We start from the raw sequence: 23571 nt of genomic DNA, 5'->3' as shown, positions 1-23571 counted from the left end.
AGTATTCTGTTAGCATGATATTTCTGTGTAGCATTCTGTAATAATTTGGCTTGTTCAGTTTTCTTGATAGTAGAGGGGATATATGTGAAGGGGAGGGGAGACAGGGGTTTTGTTGATCCTGCTCTGAATTATTTGTATTTATAAAATGACAATTGTACAGAATATTGTTTCTTTTTATACTTTAATAAAATACATTCAATATAAAATCATAACTGAGGCTTGTGTGGATGGTATCAGATGATTTGTGGGGACCGACTCGCGGAGATGGGGCGGAAACGGGGTTTTTAAATTTTAGTCCTAGTAGTTTGCCGGTCCACAAAATAATTCTTTTTTTTCTGCCGGTCCACGGGTGTAAAAAGGTTGAAGAACACTGTGCTAGACCATGAGATCGCGTTTTTTCCCAGCTCATACTAGGAAGGAGGGAGTGAAAGGAAAAAATATTCTGGGCCAAGGAGATAAAGAGGGAAAGAAAGAAACCCACAGCAGGAAAGAGAGGGGAAGACAGGCAGGTGAGCCAGATGCTGGAAGCAGGGGGAGGGGAGAAAGAGGGAAAGAAGCTAGATGGGGTTGAAAAGAAGAGACACGCTGGTATGGAAAAGGAAGATAGGGGAAATCTGGACAGAGGAAGGTAACAGAAAGAGGGGAAATTATGTGCTTGGGGCATAGGGACAAAGACATAAAGGGGACATGCCATGGGGATGGTATATGGACACAGGGGGGGGGCAATGGCAGATACATAGGAGAGATATTAGAAATGGGGAATATAGGAACACAGAAGCGAGATAGTTTGTGGGAATGGGACAGGGACAGAGAACATAAGAACATAAGAACAGGCTCCAGCGGCTTGCACAAATTACATTGTAACGTGCCACGAAAATAAGAGGGAGGGAGGTAGATAGATAGGCCATGCGAGAGGAGCTGAAGGGTGGTAGAAAGGAACAGATTGTAAAGGAGGGAGGGAAGGGTGGTGGTGGAAAGGAACAGAACAGACATTGAAAGAGGGTAGAGAGGAACAGACCCTGAAGGGAAATGTGGAAGACAGAGTGGGGAGAAGATGCTGGAAGGGAAGAAGACAGATGCCAGCCTATGGGGGAGCGGAAGGAAGAAGATGTGTGCTAGACCAATTGGGGGAGGGTGAAGGGAGAGGCACAGTAACAGCAAATGGAAGACGCAGAGAGAAGACACACAGTAGATGGAAGGAATTGAATGAGAAGATGTGGAAAGCAGAAACCAGACAACAAAGGTAGAAAAAAAATTCTACTTATTTATTTATTTTTTGCTTTAGGATAAAGTAGTATATTAGTTTTGTTGATAAAAATTTATAAACAAAGCCCTGCCAGCTGAACATCTCTTTCTCTAGTTCAGCAGCAGGAACTTTGATTTATAAGAAAGGAATAAGCTAAATATTACAGTACTAAGGCTTATATGGATGCTGCGGGGATGGTGACGGGGCGGTGAATGGGATGGCAGTGGCGGTGACGGGGCGGTGAAAGGGATGGTGGTGACGGTGACGGGGCGGTGAAGGGAGTGGCGGTGATGGAGCGGTGCAGAGGATGGTAGGCCGGGGACGGGGCGGTGACGGGGACAGATTTTTTCCCCGTGTCATTCTCTAGTAAATAACCACTCCATCTTTGAGTCTGAGGTAAGTATTTGCGTCAAAGACAGTACTGAGGGGGACAAACTAACTCGAACAGGGAAATCTCCATGCAGACCAGTCAAACATAGAGAATGGACGGCTATGTATGTTAATGCACGTAGTTTGGGTAATAAAATTCTGGAATTGGAAACAGAAATGAGAAATGCCTACCTTGATGTGGTGGCAATAACGGAAACCTGGTTCTCAGAGTCCCATGGATGGGATATGGCTATACCTGGATATAACTTGCTCCGTCGAGACAGAGAAGGCAAAACCGGAGGAGGGGTAGCACTATACATCAGAGAGGACATAAAAGTTACCAGGATCATAGACCAAGTATACGGGGGAATCCCTCTGGGTGAACCTTGCCAGAGGCTATGACAAATACCTGTATCTTGGTGTTGTGTACAGACCTCCAAGATAACATTGACAAAGAACTAATCGAAGACATCGAGACCATCACTCTGCATGGTGATACTGTGCTGTTGGGGGACTTCAACATGCCTGATGTAGACTGGAACAAACTTTCCGCTACGACCAGTGGCAGCAGGAAGTTATTAACCTCCATACAAGGAGCACGCCTCAGGCAGATGGTGCTGGAGCCCACCAGGGATTGGGCGATTCTGGACCTGTTGCTCACCAATGGAGACAGTGTCACAAAGGTTTCGATAGGTGAGGCTTTGGCTTCCAGTGACCACAACATGGTGTGATTTCACCTCAGGAAGGGAGTCATTAGGTCAAATACATCGACAAAGGTCCTTAACTTTAAGGGAGCTAACTTCCAGAGCATGGGAGATTTTGTCTAGGGGGCGCTGCAAAACCAGGACACAACGGACAGTGTGGAGGTACTGTGGTCGGCTCTGAAATCTATACTGCAGGAAGCAACCGACCTCTACATAAAGACCGTGAGTAAACGACGGAAAAATAATAGACCCCAATGGTTCTCTGTGGAGATCTCGAAACTAGTAAAGCAGAAGAAAAGAGCATTTGTATCCTACACACAATCACTGCGACCGGGAGCTAAAGAAGCCTATCTGGTGAAATCTAGAACTGTTAAGACAGCAGTCAGGAGTGCCAAACTCTGGATGGAAGAAAATATAGCTAGGCATGTTAAAAAGGGGGATAAATCCTTTTTCAGGTATGTTAGCGACAGGAAAAAGAACACAGACGGGATTGTATGCCTAAGGAAACCTGAAGGTAACTATGTAGACTCAGAATCAGACAAAGCCGAACTACTCAATGGATACTTCTGCTCGGTCTTTACCTGTGAGGCGCCGGGATCCAAACCACAGCTGCAAACAAGAGAGTGCTTGGAGGACCCATTCCGGGATTTTGAATTTACCGCGAGCAATGTATACTATGAGCTATCGAGCTAAAGGTGAACAAAGCCATGGGACCGGATAATCTACACCCCAGAGTAATTCGGGAACTGAGAGATGTCCTTGCAGAGCCGTTTACTGCACTTTTCAATCTTTCCCTAAGCAAGGGAAAAGTCCCCTTGGACTGGAAAACTGCTAACGTTAATCCGCTCCACAAAAAGCGATGCAGGTCAGAGGCTGAGAATTACAGACTGGTGAGTCTCACATCAATAGTGTGTAAACTTATGGAAACGTTGATTAAAAACAGATTGGATACGATTCTGGATGACGAGAGGCTGAGGGATCCCCACCAGCATGGATTCATGAAGGGAAGGTCTTGTCAATCCAATCTGATAAGCTTCTTTGACTGGGTAACGAAACAACTGGACAAGGGAGAGTCCCTGGACATCGTGTATTTGGACTTCAGTAAGGCTTTTGACAGTGTCCCACTCCGTAGGTTGTTGAATAAGATGAAAACGATGGGACTAGGAGAAACATTGACGGCATGGATTAAAGACTGGCTCAGTGGTAGATTTCAGAGGGTGGTGGTAAATGGTACCCCCTCAGAAACGTCGGAAGTGACCAGTGGAGTGCCACAGGGCTTGGTCTTGGGTCCGATACTATTTAATATCTTTGTACGAGACCTGCCTCAGGGACTTCGAGGTAAAATTACACTATTCGCCAATGACGCTAAGTTATGCAACGTGGTTGACAGCACAACCGTGCCTGACACTATGAGGCAGGACCTACTTTTACTGGAACAATGGTCTAACACTTGGCAACTGAGTTTCAATGCCAAAAAGTGTAAAGTTATGCACCTTGGTAGTGGTAACCCCAGCAGAACATACACCCTGAATGGTGAAACCTTAACAAAAACTGTCACGGAACGGGACCTGGGTGTAATCATTAGCAAAGATATGAAGACCACCACTCAAGTGGAGAAAGCTTCAGACAAGGCTAGACAAATGCTGGGTTGCATGCCGAAAGCCTGAAGTCATCATGCTGTTGTACAGGTCCATGGTGAAACCTCATATGGAGTACTGTGTTCAGTTTTGGAGGCCACATTATCAAAAGAGAATGGAATCGGTGAAGAGAATGGAATCGGTTCAGCGAATGGCCACTAAGATGGTCTCAGGACTCAAGGATCTCCCAAATGAAGAACGTCTAAGCAGGCTGCAGTTATATTCTCTCGAGGAACGCAGAAAGAGGGGAGACATGATAGAGATGTTCAAATATCTTACAGGCCGTACCGAGGTGGAGGAAGATATCCTTTTTCCTACGGGTCTTACGGAACAAAAGGGCATCTGCTCAAACTCAAGGGTGGGAGATTTCACGGTGACATCAGGAAGTACTTGTTCACTGAAAGGGAGGTTGATCGTTGGAATGGCCTTCCACGTCAGGTAGTTGAGGCCAGCAACGTGCTCGACTTCAAGAAACGATGGGATAAACATGTGGGCTCACTTAAGGGAATTGCTTAGAGGGAGTGTTCTTTTAAGAGTAGGGTTCTTTCGAGTGGGCAGACGTGTTGGGCCGACGGCCCTTTTCTGCCGTTATACTCTATGTTTCTATCCTCGAAGACATGACACAACCGCAGAAAAAGACCAGAATCTGCAGACGCTCAGATAAATGGTTTGACAATGAACTACTGTAACTCAAATGACAATGTAGATGTCTTGAAAGAGAAGGAGAAAAAACAACCGAGAACACACAGAAACAACCTGGAGAACACTGAACAAACAATACAAACAAAAGAAAAAAGAAAGGCATACTACAACAATCAGATAGGCATAGAACTCTAAGACACCAAAAAACTTTTCAAACTACTACAGGAACTCAGACACCAAACCCTACCTGGCTACCAAAACCGCCTCTCCCCCCACAGCCAATCAATTGGCTGAATTCTTCCGAACCAAAATATCAACAGCCAGAAACACCTTCACCGGGACCCCAAACCACCTTGATGAAATCTCGATACCACCTAAAGAAAACGAGGCATACGCAGCAGAAAGAAACTGGTCAGATTTCCCAAACACACAATGGCATGACCTAGACCATGGCTGCCTAAGTCTGGTCCTTGAGATCTTCTGGTAGGCCAGGTTTTCAGGATATCCACAATGAACATGCATGAGAGAGATTTGCATACCAAGAAAGCAGTGCAGGCAAATCTCTCTCATGCATATTCATTGTGGATATCCTAAAAATCTGGCCTGCCATTAGATCTTGAGGACCAGACTTGGGCAGCCCTGACCTAGACAAACTCTACAAAAAATACATTCATGCAGCCTGCGACCTCAACCACTGCCCCCCATACCTGTTAAAAGTCGCCAGCACTAGATTCCGCACCTCATGCGGTGGATTAGTTACATGCTCACAGAGGGTCAATTTCCACAAGAAGTTGCCAAAATCATCATAACCCCTATTCTGAAAGACCCAAAGGAAGCAACAGATCAGTCATCCAATTCCAGACCTATAGCCTCAATACCGCTATATATCAAACTAATGGAAAGTCTCGTAGCAAAACTTCTCACCGAATACTTGGAAACCCACAACATTCTTCACCCCTTACAATCAGGCTTCAGAGGCAACTACAGTACAGAAACACTACTAGTCTTTCTCCTAGACACAGCCAATCAACACCTAAGCAAAGGCAAAAAAATACTACTCATACAACTCGATCTCACAGCGGCATTCGACCTAGTAGATCATGACATCCTACTACAAACACTGGAGGCAATAGGAATCACAGGCAAAGTCTACAATTGGTTTGAAGGATTCCTCTGCTCAAGAAGATACAGAGTAAAAGCAAACAATGAACAATCAGAATCCTGGAACAACCCTTGTGGAGTGCTCCCAAGGCTCCCCACTATCACAACACTCTTCAACCTTTACATAGCCCACTTGGCACATGCTTAGACAAACAAGGCATAACGTCATACAGCTATGCAGATGATATCACCATCCTCCTGCCTTTCGACCAAACCACCCCAACACAACAAACAAACAAACACTAGAAACAGTGTCAAAATGGATGAGAGACCAAAAATTAAAACTGAACCAGGACAAAACCAAATTTTTACTTCTAGAAAGAAACAAAACCCCAACCATAACAAACCTTGAAATAAACTCCATCACATATCCCTTACAACCCAACCTAAAACTGCTGGGAATAATGATAGACAAAGGCTGCACCATGCAACTTCAAATCAGCAAAACGGTTCAGAAGGCATTCGCAACCATGCACAACTTAAGACAAGTCCGAAAATACTTCAACAACAATTCAAACTCATAGTACAAGCGCTAATCCTAGGACTCCTGGACTACTGTAACATACTTTACCTGTCATGCCCCGCCAACATGCTAAAACAATTACAAACAGTCCAAAATACAGCCCTAAGACTAATATACTCGCTGAAAAAATACGACCACATTACCTCAGCTTTCCAAGGCTCACACTGGCTCCCAGTACAAGCATGCATATAACACAAATTCTATTGCATCCTATTCAAAGCCCTAAATGGAAATGGACCAAGCTTTCTGAATAACTGGTGACGGGATAATCGCGTGCCAACAATCCAGCGCTGACAATTCGGTGCAAGAAAGAAGCATGCCGTGGAAAATCTTTTTTTTAAAGAGCTCCAATGGGGTAGGGGGGGGGAAGGCGCGAGAGCGCCTTTGCGAAGAGCCTTAAGGAGAGCCAAATCCAGGGCAAATCCCTCATTCCAAACACCCTACTTGTCATATATCTCTAAACCTAACTTTACATATCTTGGCCTATCTCTCTAAAACCTAACTTTTCTAATTTACCCTCCAGAAGTCCTAACCTCACATACTCTCATCCTGTCTCACACTATCTCTCATACTCTCTCTTTTTACTCTCTCTCATTCATTCTCTCTCTTTTGTTAACAGGCAGACCTCATATACTACCCAATATGGCAGGGCGAACAAGGAGTGTGAAACCTGCAAGCAAGATAGGCATCCCTTGCACAGAGGTAATCCGGGAGGTGACCTCAGCCTACGTACAGACGGAGGAGAACACAGCACCAGGAAAGGACGTCTCCGTGCAGACCGAGACCATCCCACAGCAGTACATTACGGCCTCTACACAGACAGAGGAGGTCGGTCAGCAGGATGACGACATCATGCAGGAACTAAGGAGCCTCAGGGAGGAGGTGAAACGTCTGAGGGACATCAGAGAGGATGAGGCCTATATCGATGGGATAGTGCAGGAACTATCCCAAATCACAGAACAGGCCTGTGACGGAACTCCCATGGTGACACCAGGGCCGACAACACAGAAACCAACTGTTGGAGTTCAGGAGATGGATGGAGACACTGACTCCTGGCAGTTGGTGACCTCCTCCACAGGTAAACATAGGAGACCCCCCACCCCATTTACAATCTCTTCACCTTCCTACTCTTTCTCTCACCGGGGCAGCTCCACATCGACTCCACATCTGAACCTGAAGAACAGATTCCAGGTCTTGCAAGAAGAGTCTACCGATGTGGAGCAGGACCAGGATCGACACCCATCTCCATCTCCAAGGACAACGGATCGACACCTCCAAAGGAAGCGTAGAGTAATAACCATTGGGGACTCCATGATGAGAGGCACCGAGGGACCAATATGCAGACCAGATATGCAGTCGAGGGAGGTCTGCTGTCTGCCTGGAGCCAGAATACGAGATGTGACCGCCTGTCTTGATAGACTTCTCAGGCTCCAGGACCACTTCCCCATGCTGCTCATCCACGTCGGAATGAATGACACTGCCAAGAACACCCTGGAAGACATAGCTAGAGACTTCGGAGCTCTGGGAAAGAGGTTGAAGCAGACAGGAGCACAGGTAGTATTCTCTTCATAAGAACATAAGAATAAGAACATAAGCAGTGCCTCCGCTGGGTCAGACCAGAGGTCCATCGTGCCCAGCAGTCCGCACACGCGGTGGCCCAACAGGTCCAGGACCTGGACTATAATCCTCTATCTATACCCCTCTATCCCCTTTTCCAACAGGAAATTGTCCAATCCTTTCTTGAACCCCAGTACTGTACTCTGCCCTATTACGTCCTCTGGAAGCGCATTCCAGGTGTCCACCACACGTTGGGTAAAGAAGAACTTCCTAGCATTCGTTCTGAATCTGTCCCCTTTCAACTTTTCCGAGTGCCCTCTTTTTCTTTTATTATTCGAAAGTTTGAAGAATCTGTCCCTCCCCACTCTCTCTATGCCCTTCATGATCTTGTAAGTCTCTATCATATCCCCTCTAAGTCTCCTCTTCTCCAGGGAAAAGAGTCCCAGTTTTTCTAATCTCTCAGCGTATGAAAGGTTTTCTATCCCTTTTATTAGATGTGTCGCTCTTCTCTGAACCCTCTCGAGTAACACCATATCTTTCTTAAGGTACGGCGACCAATATTGGACGCAGTACTCCAGATGAGGACGCACCATCGCCCGATACAACGGCAGGATAACTTCTTTTGTTCTGGTTGTAATACCCTTCTTGATTATGCCTAGCATTCTATTCGCCTTCTTAGCGGCCGCTGCGCACTGTGCCGTCGGCTTCATTGTCATGTCCACCATTACCCCCAAGTCCCTTTCTTGGGTACTCTCCTTCAATAATATCCCTCCCATCGTATAGCTGCACCTTGGGTTTCTGCTACCCACATGTAGTACTTTACATTTCTCAACGTTGAACTTCATCTGCCATCTTGTCGCCCATTCCCCTAATTTGTTCAAGTCTCTTTGCAATTCTTCGCAGTCCTCTTTAGTCCGAGCTCCACTAAATAGTTTTGTGTCGTCCGCAAATTTTATTATCTCACACTTCGTCCCTGTTTCTAGATCATTTATGAATATATTAAATTGCAACGGCCCAAGCACCGAGCCCTGCGGGACACCACTCGTGACCCTCCTCCAGTCCGAGTAGTGGCCCTTCACTCCCACCCTCTGTTTCCTACCCGCTAACCAGTTTCTGATCCATCTATGTACATCTCCTTCCACCCCATGATTCTTCAGTTTTCGAAGTAGGCGTTCGTGGGGTACTTTGTCAAAGGCTTTTTGGAAGTCTAGATATATGATGTCTATGGGGTCACCTCTGTCCATCCGTTTGTTAATTCCTTCGAAGAAGTGCAATAAGTTAGTTAGGCACGATCTCCCCTTGCTGAAACCATGTTGACTGGTTGTCAGAAGTTTGTTTCTTTCAAAATGTTCATCAATGTTGTCTTTTATAAGTGCTTCCACCATTTTACCTTGAACTGAGGTCAGACTCACCGGTCTGTAGTTGCCCGGGTCACCTCTTGATCCCTTTTTAAAGATGGGCGTAACATTGGCTATCTTCCAGTCCTCTGGGATCACGCCTGTTTTCAGGGATAGATTGCAAATTTGCTGCAGTAGTTCCGCTATCTCCTCCTTTAGTTCCTTCAGAACCCTTGGATGGATTCCGTCCGGACCCGGGGATTTGTCAGTTTTTAGTTTTTCTAGCTGCCTGCGTACGTCTTCCAGGCTCACTTCCATGGATGTTAATTTTTCTGCTTGATCTCCCTTGAAGATTTGCTCAGGTTCCGGTATGTTGGATGTGTCTTCATTTGTAAACACAGACGAAAAGAACATGTTAAGTCTTTCTACTACTTCTTTCTCTTCCTTCACTACTCCCTTCCTGTTTCCATCGTCCAGCGGTCCCACCTCCTCCCTGGCTGGCTGCTTCCCTCTAACATATCTAAAGAAAGGTTTGAAATTTCGAGCTTCCCTGGCTAGCCTCTCTTCATACTCTCTTTTGGCTTTTCGAACCACACGGTGACATTCTTTTTGATACTTCCTGTGCTCTTTCCAGTTGTCCTCAGTTTTGTCCTTTTTCCATTTCCTGAATGAATATTTCTTATTGCCTATCGCTTCCTTCACTATTTTAGTTATCCATGCCGGGTCTTTTGTTTGACTCTTTTTGCACCCCTTTCTGAATCTGGGGATATACAGATTTTGCGCCTCGCTCACCATGTCCTTGAAAAAGACCAGGCATGTTCTACCGTTTGCCATTTCTTGGAAGTGTTCCTAAGTTTCTTCCTTACCATTATCCTCATTGCTTCATAGTTTCCTTTCCTGAAGTTGAAAGTTGTCACAATGGTTCTATTTCCTTTCGGTATTCCTACTTCGACCTTGAACTTGATTATATTATGATCGCTGTTTCCCAACGGTCCTACTATTTCCACTTCCTTTGCAGGTCCCTTTAACCCATTTAGGATTAGATCCAGAGTGACATTTCCTCTCGTCGGTTCTCTTACAAGCTGCTCCATGAAGCAATCTTGTATAGCCTCTAGGAATTCTGTCTCCCTAGCGCATTTTGAGCTTCCAAGACTCCAGTCTATCCCAGGATAGTTGAAGTCTCCCATAATAACCGTGTTACCAGTTTTGCATTCACGCTTCATCTCGTTTTCCATTTCTTCATCTATATCTCTAGTTTGCCCGGGTGGACGATAGTATAGACCCATCTTTATTTCAGGCCCTTTCCTTCCAGGTATTTTAACCCATAGCGATTCCAGGTTGTTGGTCGTCTCTGCTTTGTCCATTTTTGTCGATTGTATGCTTTCTTTTATGTATAGGGCTATTCCACCTCCTTTCTGTCCTGACCTGTCCTGGCGATAGAGCTTGTACCCTGGCAGTGCTGTATCCCATTTGTTTTCTTCATTCCACCATGTTTCAGAGACTCCAATGATGTCTATGTTTTCTGCATTGGCCATGGATTCCAATTCCCCCATTTTGTTTCTTAGGCTCCTTGCATTAGTATATATGCAATTTAGATCCTGGTATTTTCTTGTCTTCATTTCCTTTCCCTGTGCTTCGGTCTTTAGTTTATTCTCTTGTGCTACAATACTTCTAACCTCCTCTTCTGTGTTAGTCAACTCCTGTAATTTGACCATTGTTTCTTCCCAGCCTTTTTTCCCTCTAGTATCTTCAATTCTTCCTGTTAGGGGCAAAGGAAGGGACAGGGAAGAACGTATCCAGAAGACGAATGAGTGGCTACAACGTTGGTGCCGGGAAATGAACTTCGGATTCCTGAATCACGGAGACACACTACAGGGACTACAGGGACCAGACGGACTCCACCTGACCAACAGAGGTAAGAACGTATTCGGACACCGACTAGCCAGCCTACTTCGAAGAGCTTTAAACTAGGTAAGTCGGGGGAGGGTACCCACTTTTACACTGGAGCAGAAAGTAACAATCCTGATGTGGCGACCAAAAACTTTGATTCTAAGTCCAAGGTAAGTACCCCTATTGCAAAAGATTTGCCAGGAGACACTTTAACTCAAATGGGTGGCTCTCTACAGGAGCTTAGTAAACACAAAGTGTGGAGAGCTATGTATGTTAACGCACGCAGCCTAGGGAACAAACTTCTAGAACTGGAAACAGAAATAGTTAATGCTGACTTAGACGTAGTGGCTATATCCGAAACGTGGTTTACAGACTCTCACGGGTGGGATACTACTATACCAGGATACAACCTGCTTTGCAAAGACAGAGAGGGTAAGTTAGGAGGAGGGGTAGCACTATACATCAAAGAGAACATCAAGACAACCAGGATCACGGATGTCAAGTATACTGGGGAATCCATCTGGGTAAACCTGGCCAGAGGCGGAGAAAAATGCCTGTACCTTGGTGTGGTATACAGACCTCCAAGGCAATCGGAGGACATGGACACAGAATTAATTGAAGACAATGAGAACATCACGTTACGGGGGGGACGTTGTTCTGTTAGGAGACTTCAACATGCCTGATGTAGACTGGAACACACTCTCAGCGACAACTTGTGATAGTAGGAGGATATTAACGTCCATGAAGGGAGTACGGCTCAAACAAATGGTACTAGAGCCCACTAGGGCCTAGGCCATCCTGGACCTGGTACTTACGAATGGAGAAAGCATCTCGGAGGTCTCGGTGGGTGCAACGCTAGCCACCAGTGATCATAACATGGTATGGTTTAACCTTAGGAAAGGCTTCCCTAGATCACACACTAAAACAAGGGTACTCAATTTCAGGGGCACTGACTTCGCATGCATGGGAGATTTCGTCCATCAGACTCTGCAGGTTCAAGAAGAAACTGATAATGTGGAAGCCATGTGGTCAACCTTGAAATCGACTCTTCATGAGGCAACTATCCGCTACATAAAATCAGTAAATAAACAACAAAGAAAAAAGAAACCCCAATGGTTCACTGATGAGGTCTCGTACCTCGTCAAGGAGAAGAAAAGAGCATTTCTCTCATTCAAACGCACTGGGGAAAAAGAAGCAAACATTGAATACAGGACAAAGTCTGCAGCGGTCAAAACAGCAGTCAAGGAGGCCAAACTTCGAATGGAAGAAACTCTAGCAAAGAACATTAAGAAAGGGGACAAATCCTTTTTTAAGTACATTAGCGACAGGAAAAGGAACGCAAACGGGATAGTACGCCTTAGAACGCCAGACGGAAATTATGTGGAAACAGATTCCGATAAAGCCAAACTACTGAATGATTACTTCTGCTCAGCTTTACACGGGCCACGGCTGGAAACAAAGCAAAGTATGGAAGACCCATTTCAGAAACTCGAGTTCACACCTGCTGATGTTTACAGTGAACTGTCAAGACTTAAGGTGAAGAAAGCCATGGGACCGGACAATTTGCACCCAAAAGTGCTCAGAGAGCTAAGCGATGTTCTGGCGAAACCGTTAGCAGTACTCTTCAATCTCTCCCTAAGTACGGGGAGAGTCCCCCTGGACTGGAAAACAGCCAACGTCATTCCTCTGCACAAAAAAGGTTGCAGAGCGGAGGCTGCAAATTACAGACCAGTAAGTCTCACATCAGTAGTATGTAAACTCATGGAAACTTTACTTAAAGGTAAACTAGACACGATTTTGGACGAGGGGAACCTAAGGGATCCCTGTCAACATGGATTCACTAGGGGTAGATCATGCCAATCCAATCTGATCAGCTTCTTTGATTGGGTGATGGGAAAGTTAGACTCGGGAGAGTCTCTGGACATAGTGTACTTGGATTTCAGTAAAGCTTTTGACAGTGTCCCACACCGCAGACTATTGCACAAGATGAAGTCGATGGGGTTAGGTGAGAAACTAACTGCATGGGTCAACGATTGGCTGAGTGGAAGACTTCAGAGGGTGGTGGTCAACGGCACCCTCTCTGAGACATCGGAGGTGACTAGCGGAGTGCCGCAGGGCTCAGTCCTGGGACCATCCCTTTTCAACATATTCATAAGTGACTTGACCCGAGGGCTTCAGGGTAAAGTAGCACTGTTCGCCGACGACGCTAAACTGTGTAATATAGTAAGTGAAAGCATTCTCAAGGATAATATGACGCAGGATCTGATCACGTTGGAAAACTGGTCCTCGACGTGGCAGCTGGGCTTCAACGCTAAGAAATGTAAGGTCATGCATCTTGGTACCAGAAATCCATGCAGAACTTATACCTTGAATGGAGAAACACTGGCTAAGACTTCAGAAGAACGGGATTTAGGAGTAATCATCAGTGCAGACATGAAGGCTGCCAAACAAGTTGAGAAGGCCTCATCTAAGGCAAGGCAAATGATGGGATGCATCAAAAGAAGTTTCATTAGCCGCAAACCTGAAGTCATAATGCCACTTTACAGAACCATGGTGAGACCTCACCTGGAATACTGTGTGCAATTCTGGAGGCCACATTACCGTAAAGATGTGCTTCGGGCTGAGTCGGTCCAGCGGATGGCCACTAGGATGGTCTCCGGACTCAATGGTCTCTCATACGAAGAAAGACTGGGCAATTTGCAGCTCTACACTCTAGAGGAGCGTAGGAAAAGGGGTGACATGATTGAGACATTTAAGTACATCACAGGTCGTGTCGAAGTGGAAAACGACTTATTCTTTCCCAAGGGACCCTCGGTCACAAGGGGGCACCCGCTCAAACTCAGAGGAGGGAAATTTAATGGTGACACCAGGAAGTATTTTTTCACAGAAAGGGTGGTAGACCACTGGAACAGACTTCCAGTGCAGGTGGTCGAGGCCACCAACGTGCTCGACTTTAAGAATAAATGGGACATCCAGTGGGATCCCTACGAGAGTTAAGGAACTAGGTCATCAGCATTCAGACTTAATGGGGTGGGTCAGTGGGATGAGCAGACTTGATGAGCTGTGGCCCTTTTCTGCCGTCATCTTTCTATGTTTCTATGTTTCTATGTTTACTGCATAGTGTTCATGCTGCCATTGGGGGTGTGTGTACAACCTCCCACATTATAGAGAAAATGGAACTTTTCCCAAAAAAAATCAAGAAAAAGTTCCGTTTTCTCTATAATGGAGGGTTCCAACCCCCCAAACCCCCCCCAACAGCAGCGCGAACACTATGCATTAAAGTGGGGGGCTCCCCCCACACCCTCCGTCAGAGCTCTTTATAAATAAGTTTTTCCGCGGTGTGCTTCTTTCTTGCGCCAAATTGTCAGCGCTGGATTGTCGGCGTGCTGGTGTCTCATGCGCCACTAACTATGAACTAATCAGGAAAAAGACATCCAGACCAAGGAGAACTCAAGCACACTTTACCCACCCCTCAATCAAAGGCATGCAAAGCAAAAAAATATATGACGGTCTACTAGCCACCAAAGCAGCAAAAATAGACCACCACCTCTCAAATCTGCTGACCATGATGCCCAACTACAAAATATTCAGGAAAGAATTGAAAACCATACTATTCAAGAAATTTGTCAAATGATCTAACCAAACCGCATCGACCATTCCAGATCCCGACACATAATATAGCTATCAACCTTGTAATTTCCCTGGGAATGCCCAAGCTAATTTCTTGTTGTAAACCGCCTAGAACTGAAAGGTATTGGCGTGATAGAAGACATCAATGTAATGTAATGTAATACAATGTTCTTCAACCTTTTTACACCTATGGACTGGCAGAAATAAAAGAATTATTTTATGGACAAACATTGGTCTGTGGACCGGCGGTTAAATAACACTGGGCTAAGTCGTGGGCCAGACCCCGCCCATCTCTACCCAATCTCCAACCCAGACCCCGCCCCCATAATAGTACTAATTGTAACACTATTTTTTCCATTCATTTTTCACAGATACACAATATAATCTTATTAACACATAATGGTTAACCACAAAATTAAACTACACAAAGCACACTCCTGCCATGAAGGATCTTTCCTCTTCACTCTGAAGAAAAAGGCAGGAGGGATACTCACTCCCTCCTGCCCGCAAATACCTCCCCCCTCCCCACACCTAGCTGATGGAGGGCAGGGGGGAGGGGCCTTTTAGACATAGGTGTGGGTTCTTAAGGTAGGGAGGGAGAAGGGATGTGTGGATTTAATGGGCCCTCGGTTTGTACATCTTAGACTAGGGGTGTCAAAAGGCCCGTGGGCCAAATTTGGCCTGCAGGGTAATTAGATTTGACCCGTGAGTAAAGCCCTCTGTTCCTTCCCCTCCCTTCATCCCATTGTCCACCTTCTCTCTCCCGGCTTCCCGGTCTTACCTTCAAAGCAGCCTGCAGAGGATCACCAGTCGGCTGTAGTGAATCTAGCAGACTGCTATCATCCTCTGCAGCATGTTCCCTCTGCTGCGGTCCTATATGTCAGAGGAGGGGTGGAACCGCGGCAGAGAGAACATGCTGTGGAGGCCAACGGCAGCCTACTAGGTTCACTACAGCCAACCGACAGTCCTCTGCAGGCTGCTTTGAAGGTGAGACCGGGAAGCTGGAGGATGCTAAAAAGAAGGGGGGAAAACATGCAGGCCTTGGGGAGGGGGGGGACTGTGGTCGCAGGGGGCCCTGGTGTAGAAGTACATGGAGGAAGGGATGGAGGGGTCCAAAGAGATGTGTATATGCTGGACTGAGGGGGGAAGGGGAAGAATGGGTCTAAATATAAAAGAGAGGGAGAGAGATTGTGGACAATGGGATGGAGGGAGGGAAGAAACAGAAAGGGAGATTAGTTGGACACAAGGGATGGTGTGGAGTGGGGAATAGAGATACTGGATAGGAGGGTATTTGGGAAGAGAAAGGGAGAGATAGTGGACCCTGGGGTGGTGGGGAAGGAGGGAGAGATGCTGGACGAAAGGGTAGTTGAGAAATGGAGAGATGATGGATCTGGGGATGGTGGGGTCCATTGCTGCAGCTGTGGGGATTGAGACAAAAAAAAGGACTGATGCCAGGAGCAGCATGGGCCATTCAGTGTGGCTCTCTGCACTAAAAACCACTATTGCGGTTTTGTATAAGAGGGGGTAAGTCTGTATTTCCAAGTCTGTATGTTATACTGTAAAAGCTGAAATTTAAACCCCTATGTCCACCAGGTCTGTATTTCCCACCAAAGTTTGTCCTGTTTATACTGTGAATGTATCCTTGTGACCCGTTCTGGGCTCCTTTGGGAGGATGGGCTAAATGAATGAATGAATGAATGAATAAATAAATAAATAATGTATTATTCATTTCTCGTTGTAAATCGCCTTGAGCCTCCATAGGTATAGTGCAACACACAAATAACAGATTAGATTAGATTAGATTGAGGTCACGATATATCCTGTAAAACCTGCAAGATACAAGTTATAGGAGAATGGGATCAGGTGATGGGCCTTCTTGGCTTCACATACATGCTGTGCAATCCTCCTCACATGGTCTGGAACAAATGATAATGGGTTACTTGCAAGAAGGGCTAGGGAGGGAATAGCCAACATGGTCCAGGTGGATTGGTTGTGAGTTGGGGTGGGTGGCACGGTAGCCTGTTGGCCTCTATGTGAAGCATTTGCACTGTTGGAGGTAAGTGGGAATGGTCATTGGGGACAGGTAGGTGTGGTTTAGGATGGTTCACTGTACTTTAGTGAGCTGGCCTGCATGCTCTATGTAGGTGTAGGGCTGGAGGGGTGAAGGACTGCTCTATGTAGGCGTGGGGCAAGAGGGGGAAGGAAGGGGTCTTATATCTGTGGGGCCTCTTATGTTAGCAGGGCACAGAGGTATGTACTGGAGCCACAACCTGCCTGTGTTTTGTGATTGAACATGAGTGCTCCTGGAGGTCACAGTTTCACACTCACCTGTGTAGGCTGCTCCATGGCCTCATGAGCAATTGGTGGTCTTATGAGTTTTAGCTGTCTCATGCACCGGGAGGGGCCTAAGGCTCTGATTGGCCTAGAAGCCTAAGGCCCCTCCTATGGGGGGAGCTTTAAGCAATCTGGGCCAGAGCCTTAAGCCTCTCCCTAGTACATCCCAAGATGCACTGGGGAGAAGGCCTGTCATTTTGAAGAGGTGGGCCTGCCGGCCGGAGAGAGGAGACATCCCTCCAGCACGGCCTTTGTAAACAATATAATGAGGCACGTGGGGGGGGGGGTTGTTGGGGGTACAAATATGGCGGTGGAGGGGGGGGGTGTCAGGAGCGCATTCCAGGCATCCACCACCCTCTCTGTAAAGTTGAACTTCCTAGTATTGCTCTTGGGTGGTAGATTCAAGAGCAATGTTAGGAAGTTCTACTTTTCTACTTTACGGAGAGGGTGGTGGATGCCTGGAATGCGCTCCCGAAAAAGGAAAACGGTGACAGAGTTCAAAGAAGCATGGGATGAACACAGAGGATCTAGAATCAGAAAATAATATTAAATTTTGAACTAAGGCCAGTACTGGGCAGACTTGCATAGTCTGTGTCTGTATATGGCCGTTTGGGGGAGGTTGGGCTGGAGAGGGCTTTAATGGCTGGGAGGGTGTAGATGGGATGGAGTAGGTTTTGACAGAGATTTTGGCAGTTGGAACTCAAGCACAGTACCGGGTAGAGCTTTGGATTCTTGCCCAGAAATAGCTAAGAAGAAAAAATTAAAAAAATTTAAATTGAATCAGGTTGGGTAGACTGGATGGACCATTTGGGTCCTTATCTGCCGTCATCTACTATATTACTATATTGCTTGGTGGCAGGAGGGAGTGGGCATCCCTCCCGCTGCCTGAGGGGTGTCAGGTGGGTTGCTTTATGGCAGCAGTGGGAAGGATAGGCATCCCTCCTGCTGCCGAGGAGGGGTTCTTGATATTGGCAGAAAGAGGGAGTGGGCATCCCTCCTGCCGATCTTCGATTTGGGGTCTTTATTAATTTACTTTTTATTTGCACGTTTATTCTGCACATGTGCCGATCGCTATTACCAATGATTGGCACATGCAAATTTAGCAATCCTCCGTGAATCTCATTTGCAACCATGTTTTTTTAAAGAATGATGCGCCTTTTTGAACTCGTTACAGTATTGGCCCATCAGATTTTACCATGAACATTTCAGAATCTTCCCTCCAGTGTTTATGGAATAGTCATCCATGGCATGCTCACGCCTGTAATAGAGACAAGGACATATCTATTGTACCTGAACTTAACTCATCTTGAACTACTACTGAAAAAGGTGTGAGCTAAATTCAAATAAATAAATAAATAGTAAAGCTTGCTAAACAAAAAACTTTCATCACAACATAAAGAGCAGCTAAAGGCAGGGTCCACTCTGTAGGCTGTGCTGTTACCTGGTAGTAATTTTTCATCCCGGAGGGGCTGTTGAATGACTCTTTCAGCTGCTGTAAGAACAAATTATGGGGGATTTATTATACTTAGTAACATTTCATTCTGAACTACAGCTTGGTAAGCAGAATACAGGGTAAAAAAAAAATATCTGAGTTTTTGTAACTGATTTGAAACAAAAACAAATGGGTAAAGTTAGAGGTGTATTTTCAAAGCTCTTAGACACAACAAAGTTCCATAGGTTACTAAGGTACTTTGTGTGTCTAAGTGCTTTGAAAATGAGCCCCTTAGTGATCTTGTCATTTGTAGAGCTCTGAATATGTTCATAGGGAAAAAGGCAGACACAGTTACAGTTGGCATTAAAAACAAACAAACTCCACTTATCATATAGTATTCCATAACTTAGGGATCTGGCATGGCCCTAGTGGGGTCACCCTCACTCCTTCCTCCTTTTCTCCCTAATTCCCAATCCCATCTTTTCTGTATTCCTCCCCTACTGTCCCCCTTCCACAACATACTCTTCCTCCTGCAGTTCCATGACATTCATATTATGGAATTACAGAGTGTAATATAAATCACTGGATAAAAAATTGGTAGAAAATAAACCACAGCTCTATTTATTGTAATCAAATAAACTGTCAACATTAAAAAGCATTCTTTTACCAAGCTACAAACAAGTAACAATAAAAATTAACCAATGCACTTTAGTTCCCTTAGTCCTGCCCTGGCAGCTAGGGCCCAAGGATGGCACAGACCTCCATGCCCCCAACAGGGTCACTTGACCCATCAGACAACCGCTCATTGAGCTTTAAGAAGTATAACCCACTCATCACCCAATGAGCAAGCAACCCAGTAGCTCGGATTTCAGCCACTGCAACAATTGACCTAAGCAATGAACACAAAAAAGAAAAGGCAACAGCCAAGCAACTTGCAAGCAATTCAGGGTTGGGAGGGAGGACAAACTGCCTCTGAGGAACAGGAAAAGCCCTGAGTCTCAGAGGTGGGTTCATTAAATAACCACCTCTCAGACTTCTTCTTCTATGTCTCCTGGACAATTGCAGTCCAATCCCAAGGCAGGAAGCTAAAATTCAAAAATTTCTTCAATGCTAGGATCCTCAGCCCGTCCCCTCTCTCTTTCTGACCCCCCCCCCTCTTCCCATTGTCTTTCCCTATAACTTCCCCCCCCTGGATGCCCTGCTGGTCATCCAACCCCCAGTTAATATTGCCCTTCAAGACATGCTCTTGGGCTCCCAGAATTATGGAGCTTATTTTGGAAAACAAAGAAAATCTATTTAATTATTTTAAAAAAGTAATAATTACCCCACAGAAACAGAATATTTTACTTTTATGAGTCATATTTTTGAAATTGTGTTCCTAATGTAATTCCATGACATTCTTAAAAGTATTAAGAAAGATACCATTGGCAGAATATGCCAGTTCCATGTTTGAATATTCAAGGATCACTGGGATATGGAAGTAAACATTGCAAATATGAAGTAAACATTGCAAATATTACATTACATTACATTAGGGATTTCTATTCCACTATTACCTTGCAGTTCAAGGCAGATTACAAAAGAATTATCCAAGATGTATTACAACAAGAACTTACATTAAAAAAAAAAAATTGGTCATTTTCAAAAAGAGTAAGAAATGGGTAAGGTTATTTGTTTGGGGTAGTTGGCTTTAGTGAGAGGTGGAGTTTGAGACTTGCAGTATTATTTCTTATATGGTTGATCTAATGCAGGGGTTCTCAATCCAGTACTCAGGGCACACTCAGTCAGGTTTTCAGGATGCCCACAATCAATATGTAGGAGATATAATTTGCATACAATGGAAGTAGTGTATGCAAATACTGTATGCCTTATGTTATCCATTGTGGATATCTGTCTGGGTGTGTTTCAAGGACTGGGTTTAGAATTCCTGCTTATAAATGCTAAGAAAATGGCAAAGGAGCTGAGTGAGGAATTTCAGAAATAAAATTTTCTTAGTTTGATATAAATTCTCTATAATTGAATCCTCTATAATTAGTTTGATCTTACTCCTCTATAATTGAATAACCTATAGTATGAAACACACAATAAAAACATAGTGGGCACAGAGGGGAACAAAAAGGAGAGAGTTGTTTTCTGTACATGTGATGACATAATTTGGCATAACTTTATTCCTATGTAGCTGCAAAGTAGAGATGCCAAACTCCATCCCAGGTTATCTACAAACAGATCTGACTTTCAGGATGACCACAAAAGCCAGGGACAGCAGGCAGCTATTCTCACATGTGAGTGACGTCATCCACAGATCCCCTGTACGGACAGTTTAAAAAGTTTATTGCCACTTTGAGAACTTTAGAAAGGTCGCGACTGATCTCATCACCCAATGAGCAAGCAACCCAGTAGCTTGGATTTCAGCCACTGCAACAATTGACCTAAGCAATAAACACAAAAAAGAAAAGGCAACAGCCAAGCAACTTGCAAGCAATTCAGGGTTGGGAGGGAGGACAAACTGCCTCTGAGGAACAGGAAAAGCCCTGAGTCTCAGAGGTGGGTTCATTAAATAACCACCTCTCAGACTTCTTCTTCTATGTCTCCTGGACAATTGCAGTCCAATCCCAAGGCAGGAAGCTAAAATTCAAAAATTTCTTCAATGCTAGGATCCTCAGCCCGTCCCTGGGATCACTGGGATATGTTTACTTGTAGACCGTTCTAGCTACTGGGAGGACGGGATATAAATCTAAATAAATAAATAAATAAAATCTCACCACTCATGCGCGAGTGCCTTCCCGCCTAACTTAGGCACATGGCTCCTCAGTTCAATAAGCCAGCTAAGAAGTCAACCAGGAGAGGAGGGTAGGTTGTGAGAATATCTGCCTGCTGTCCCTGGATAACACCTGTTATGGTAAATAACTATACTTTATCTCAGGACAACAGGCAGCATATGCTCACATGTGGGACTTCCTAGCTAACTAGAATGGGATGGAGGGAGTATTGGCCACTAGGAAAATAAATTTTGTAATGCTGCTTGGCTGAAATGCCCATCCCATCTGGAAAAGAAATCCAGACAGTACCGTATTTTCACGCATATAATGTGCGCATTATACACGGTTTTTACAAACCGTGCATAACCTTGCGCGTTATACGCATGAGTGCGTTTTACAAATTTTTTTTACATAGTTCCCCCCCCCCGCAGGACCGCTCGCACCCCCACCCGAAGGACCGCTCACACGCACCCGCACCCCCACCCCGAAGGACTGCTCGCACGCACTCCCACCCGCACCCCCACCCTGAAGGACCACTCTCACCCCCACAGCCTCCTGACCCCCCCCCTCATCATGTAGAAGCTCCTACCGGTGTCCTGTTGCTTCCTCGTGGCGGTCCCGGCCCTTCTGTGAGCCCTGCGTCTGCGCTGCTTCATCTTCCGGCGGTCCCGCCCTTTGTCTGACGTCAAAGAAAGGGCGGGACCGCCGGAAGATGAAGCAGCGCAGACGCAGGGCTCACAGAAGGGCCGGGACCGCCAAGAGGAAGCAGCAGGACACCGGTAGGCGCTTCTACATGATGAGGGGGGGTCGGGAGGCTGTGGGGGTGCGAGTGGTCCTTCAGGGTGGGGGAGTGGGTGCGGGTGGGAGTGCGTGCGAGCGGTCCTTCGGGGTGGGGGTGCGGGTGCGTGCGAGCGGTCCTTCGGGGTGGGGGTGCGAGCGGTCCTGTGAGGGGTGAATCGGACGTCGGGGGGGCATCAGGCTTTCAGGGGGGGGACAGGACTTCAAGGGGGAGAGGAGAGTCGGGGCGGGGGAAAGGAGAGTCGGGGTGGCCAGAGTAGAGTTGAGGCGGGCAACGGGAGAGTCGGGGCAGCATGCGCGGTATACGGGTGTGCACGGTATATAAATTTTTTTTTACATATATGTCGGTTTCCCGTGTGCTATACCCGTGTGCGCATTTTACACGGGTGCGCGTTATCTACGTGAAAATACGGTGATGTGAAGGTATGAACCAAGGACCAAGTAGCAGCTTCACACATCTCATCAATAGGAGTAGAGTGGAGGAAAGATACTGAAGCTGCCATAGCTCGAAACTTATGGGCTCTGACCCAACTCTCCAGATGCCACCCGGCCTGAGCATAACAGAATGAGATGCAAAAAGCTAACCAATTGGAAATCGTTCTTTTGGAAACAGGATGCCCCAACTTCTTAGGGTGAAAGGGGACAAAAAGTTGGGGAAAAGTTCTATGTGGTTTAGTCTTAAGCAAATAGTAAGCCATTGCTCGTTTGCAGTCCAGAGTATGAAGAGCCATTTCATCAGGATGAGCATGAGGCTTAGGGAAGAATACTGGAAGAACAATTGATTGATTGAGATGAAAATCAGTGAAGACCTTCAGTAGGAACTTTGGATGAAAAGAAGCGGTGCTAACGGCTCACCGAGACCAGCAGCAGTATCGGGAGCCCCTCTCCAGCAGGGCATCTGATCACAGTTACACCCCTCCCCCGATCCAGAAGGGGAGAACACTTTAAAAGAAGCGGTGCTAACGGCTCACCAAGACCAGCAGCAGTATTGGGAGCCCCTCTCCAGCAGGGCACCTGATCACAGTTGCACCCCTCCCCCGATCCAGCAGGGGAGAACACTTTAAAAGAAGCGGTGCTAACGGCTCACCGCGACCAGCAGCAGTATCGGGAGACCCTCTCCAGCAGGGCACCTGATCACAGTTACACCCCTCCCCCTATCCAACAGGGGAGAACACTGTAAAAGAAGCGGTGCTAACGGCTCACCGAGACCAGCAGCAGTATCGGGAGCCCCTCTCCAGTAGGGCACCTGGTCACATGTAGATCTTCATATTAATATTGAAGAGTGTCAGCTCAGGAGTGGCGTGTGAGCACCGCTCCGCCTCTCCCATGACCCAGCAGGGAAAAAAAAAAAGATTGCTTTAAAGCAGCGGGATGACATCTTTTCGCCAGCCTGCTCAGGAGAGGAGTGCGATCACCGCTCCGCCTCTCCCACGACCTAACAGGGAGAAAAGATTTAATTTCCTCTCCCTGCTGGTAACGGGGAGGAGGTCGAGCTGGCTCGACCGACCTGCATGCCGGTCCGATATAGTCCCTCCTTGGCGGCGTGGGCTGG

At 46.2% G+C, this 23571-nt stretch overlaps 1 protein-coding gene across 7 annotated transcripts in view; it reads right to left on the bottom strand.

The window, feature by feature from the left end:
* COL6A3 (collagen type VI alpha 3 chain) overlaps nucleotides 1–23571 on the bottom strand; it is a 1265605-nt gene that overhangs the window by 105160 nt on the left and 1136874 nt on the right. For 6 of the 7 annotated variants that reach the window (XM_033946673.1, XM_033946674.1, XM_033946671.1 and 3 more), the window contains one exon: nucleotides 18472–18522. The exons of the other annotated variant lie outside the window; for it this stretch is intronic. In XM_033946673.1, the coding sequence (XP_033802564.1) occupies nucleotides 18472–18522 (51 nt within the window). The remainder of the gene's footprint in view (nucleotides 1–18471; nucleotides 18523–23571) is intronic. 7 annotated transcript variants of the gene reach the window in all.

The sequence above is a fragment of the Geotrypetes seraphini genome, chromosome 5 (genome assembly GCF_902459505.1).
Source record: "Geotrypetes seraphini chromosome 5, aGeoSer1.1, whole genome shotgun sequence".
In the NCBI taxonomy this organism is placed as follows: Eukaryota; Metazoa; Chordata; class Amphibia; order Gymnophiona; family Dermophiidae; genus Geotrypetes; species Geotrypetes seraphini.
Note: the sequence above shows the minus strand (reverse complement) of the source record. Positions and strands in the feature narration are given on the sequence as shown.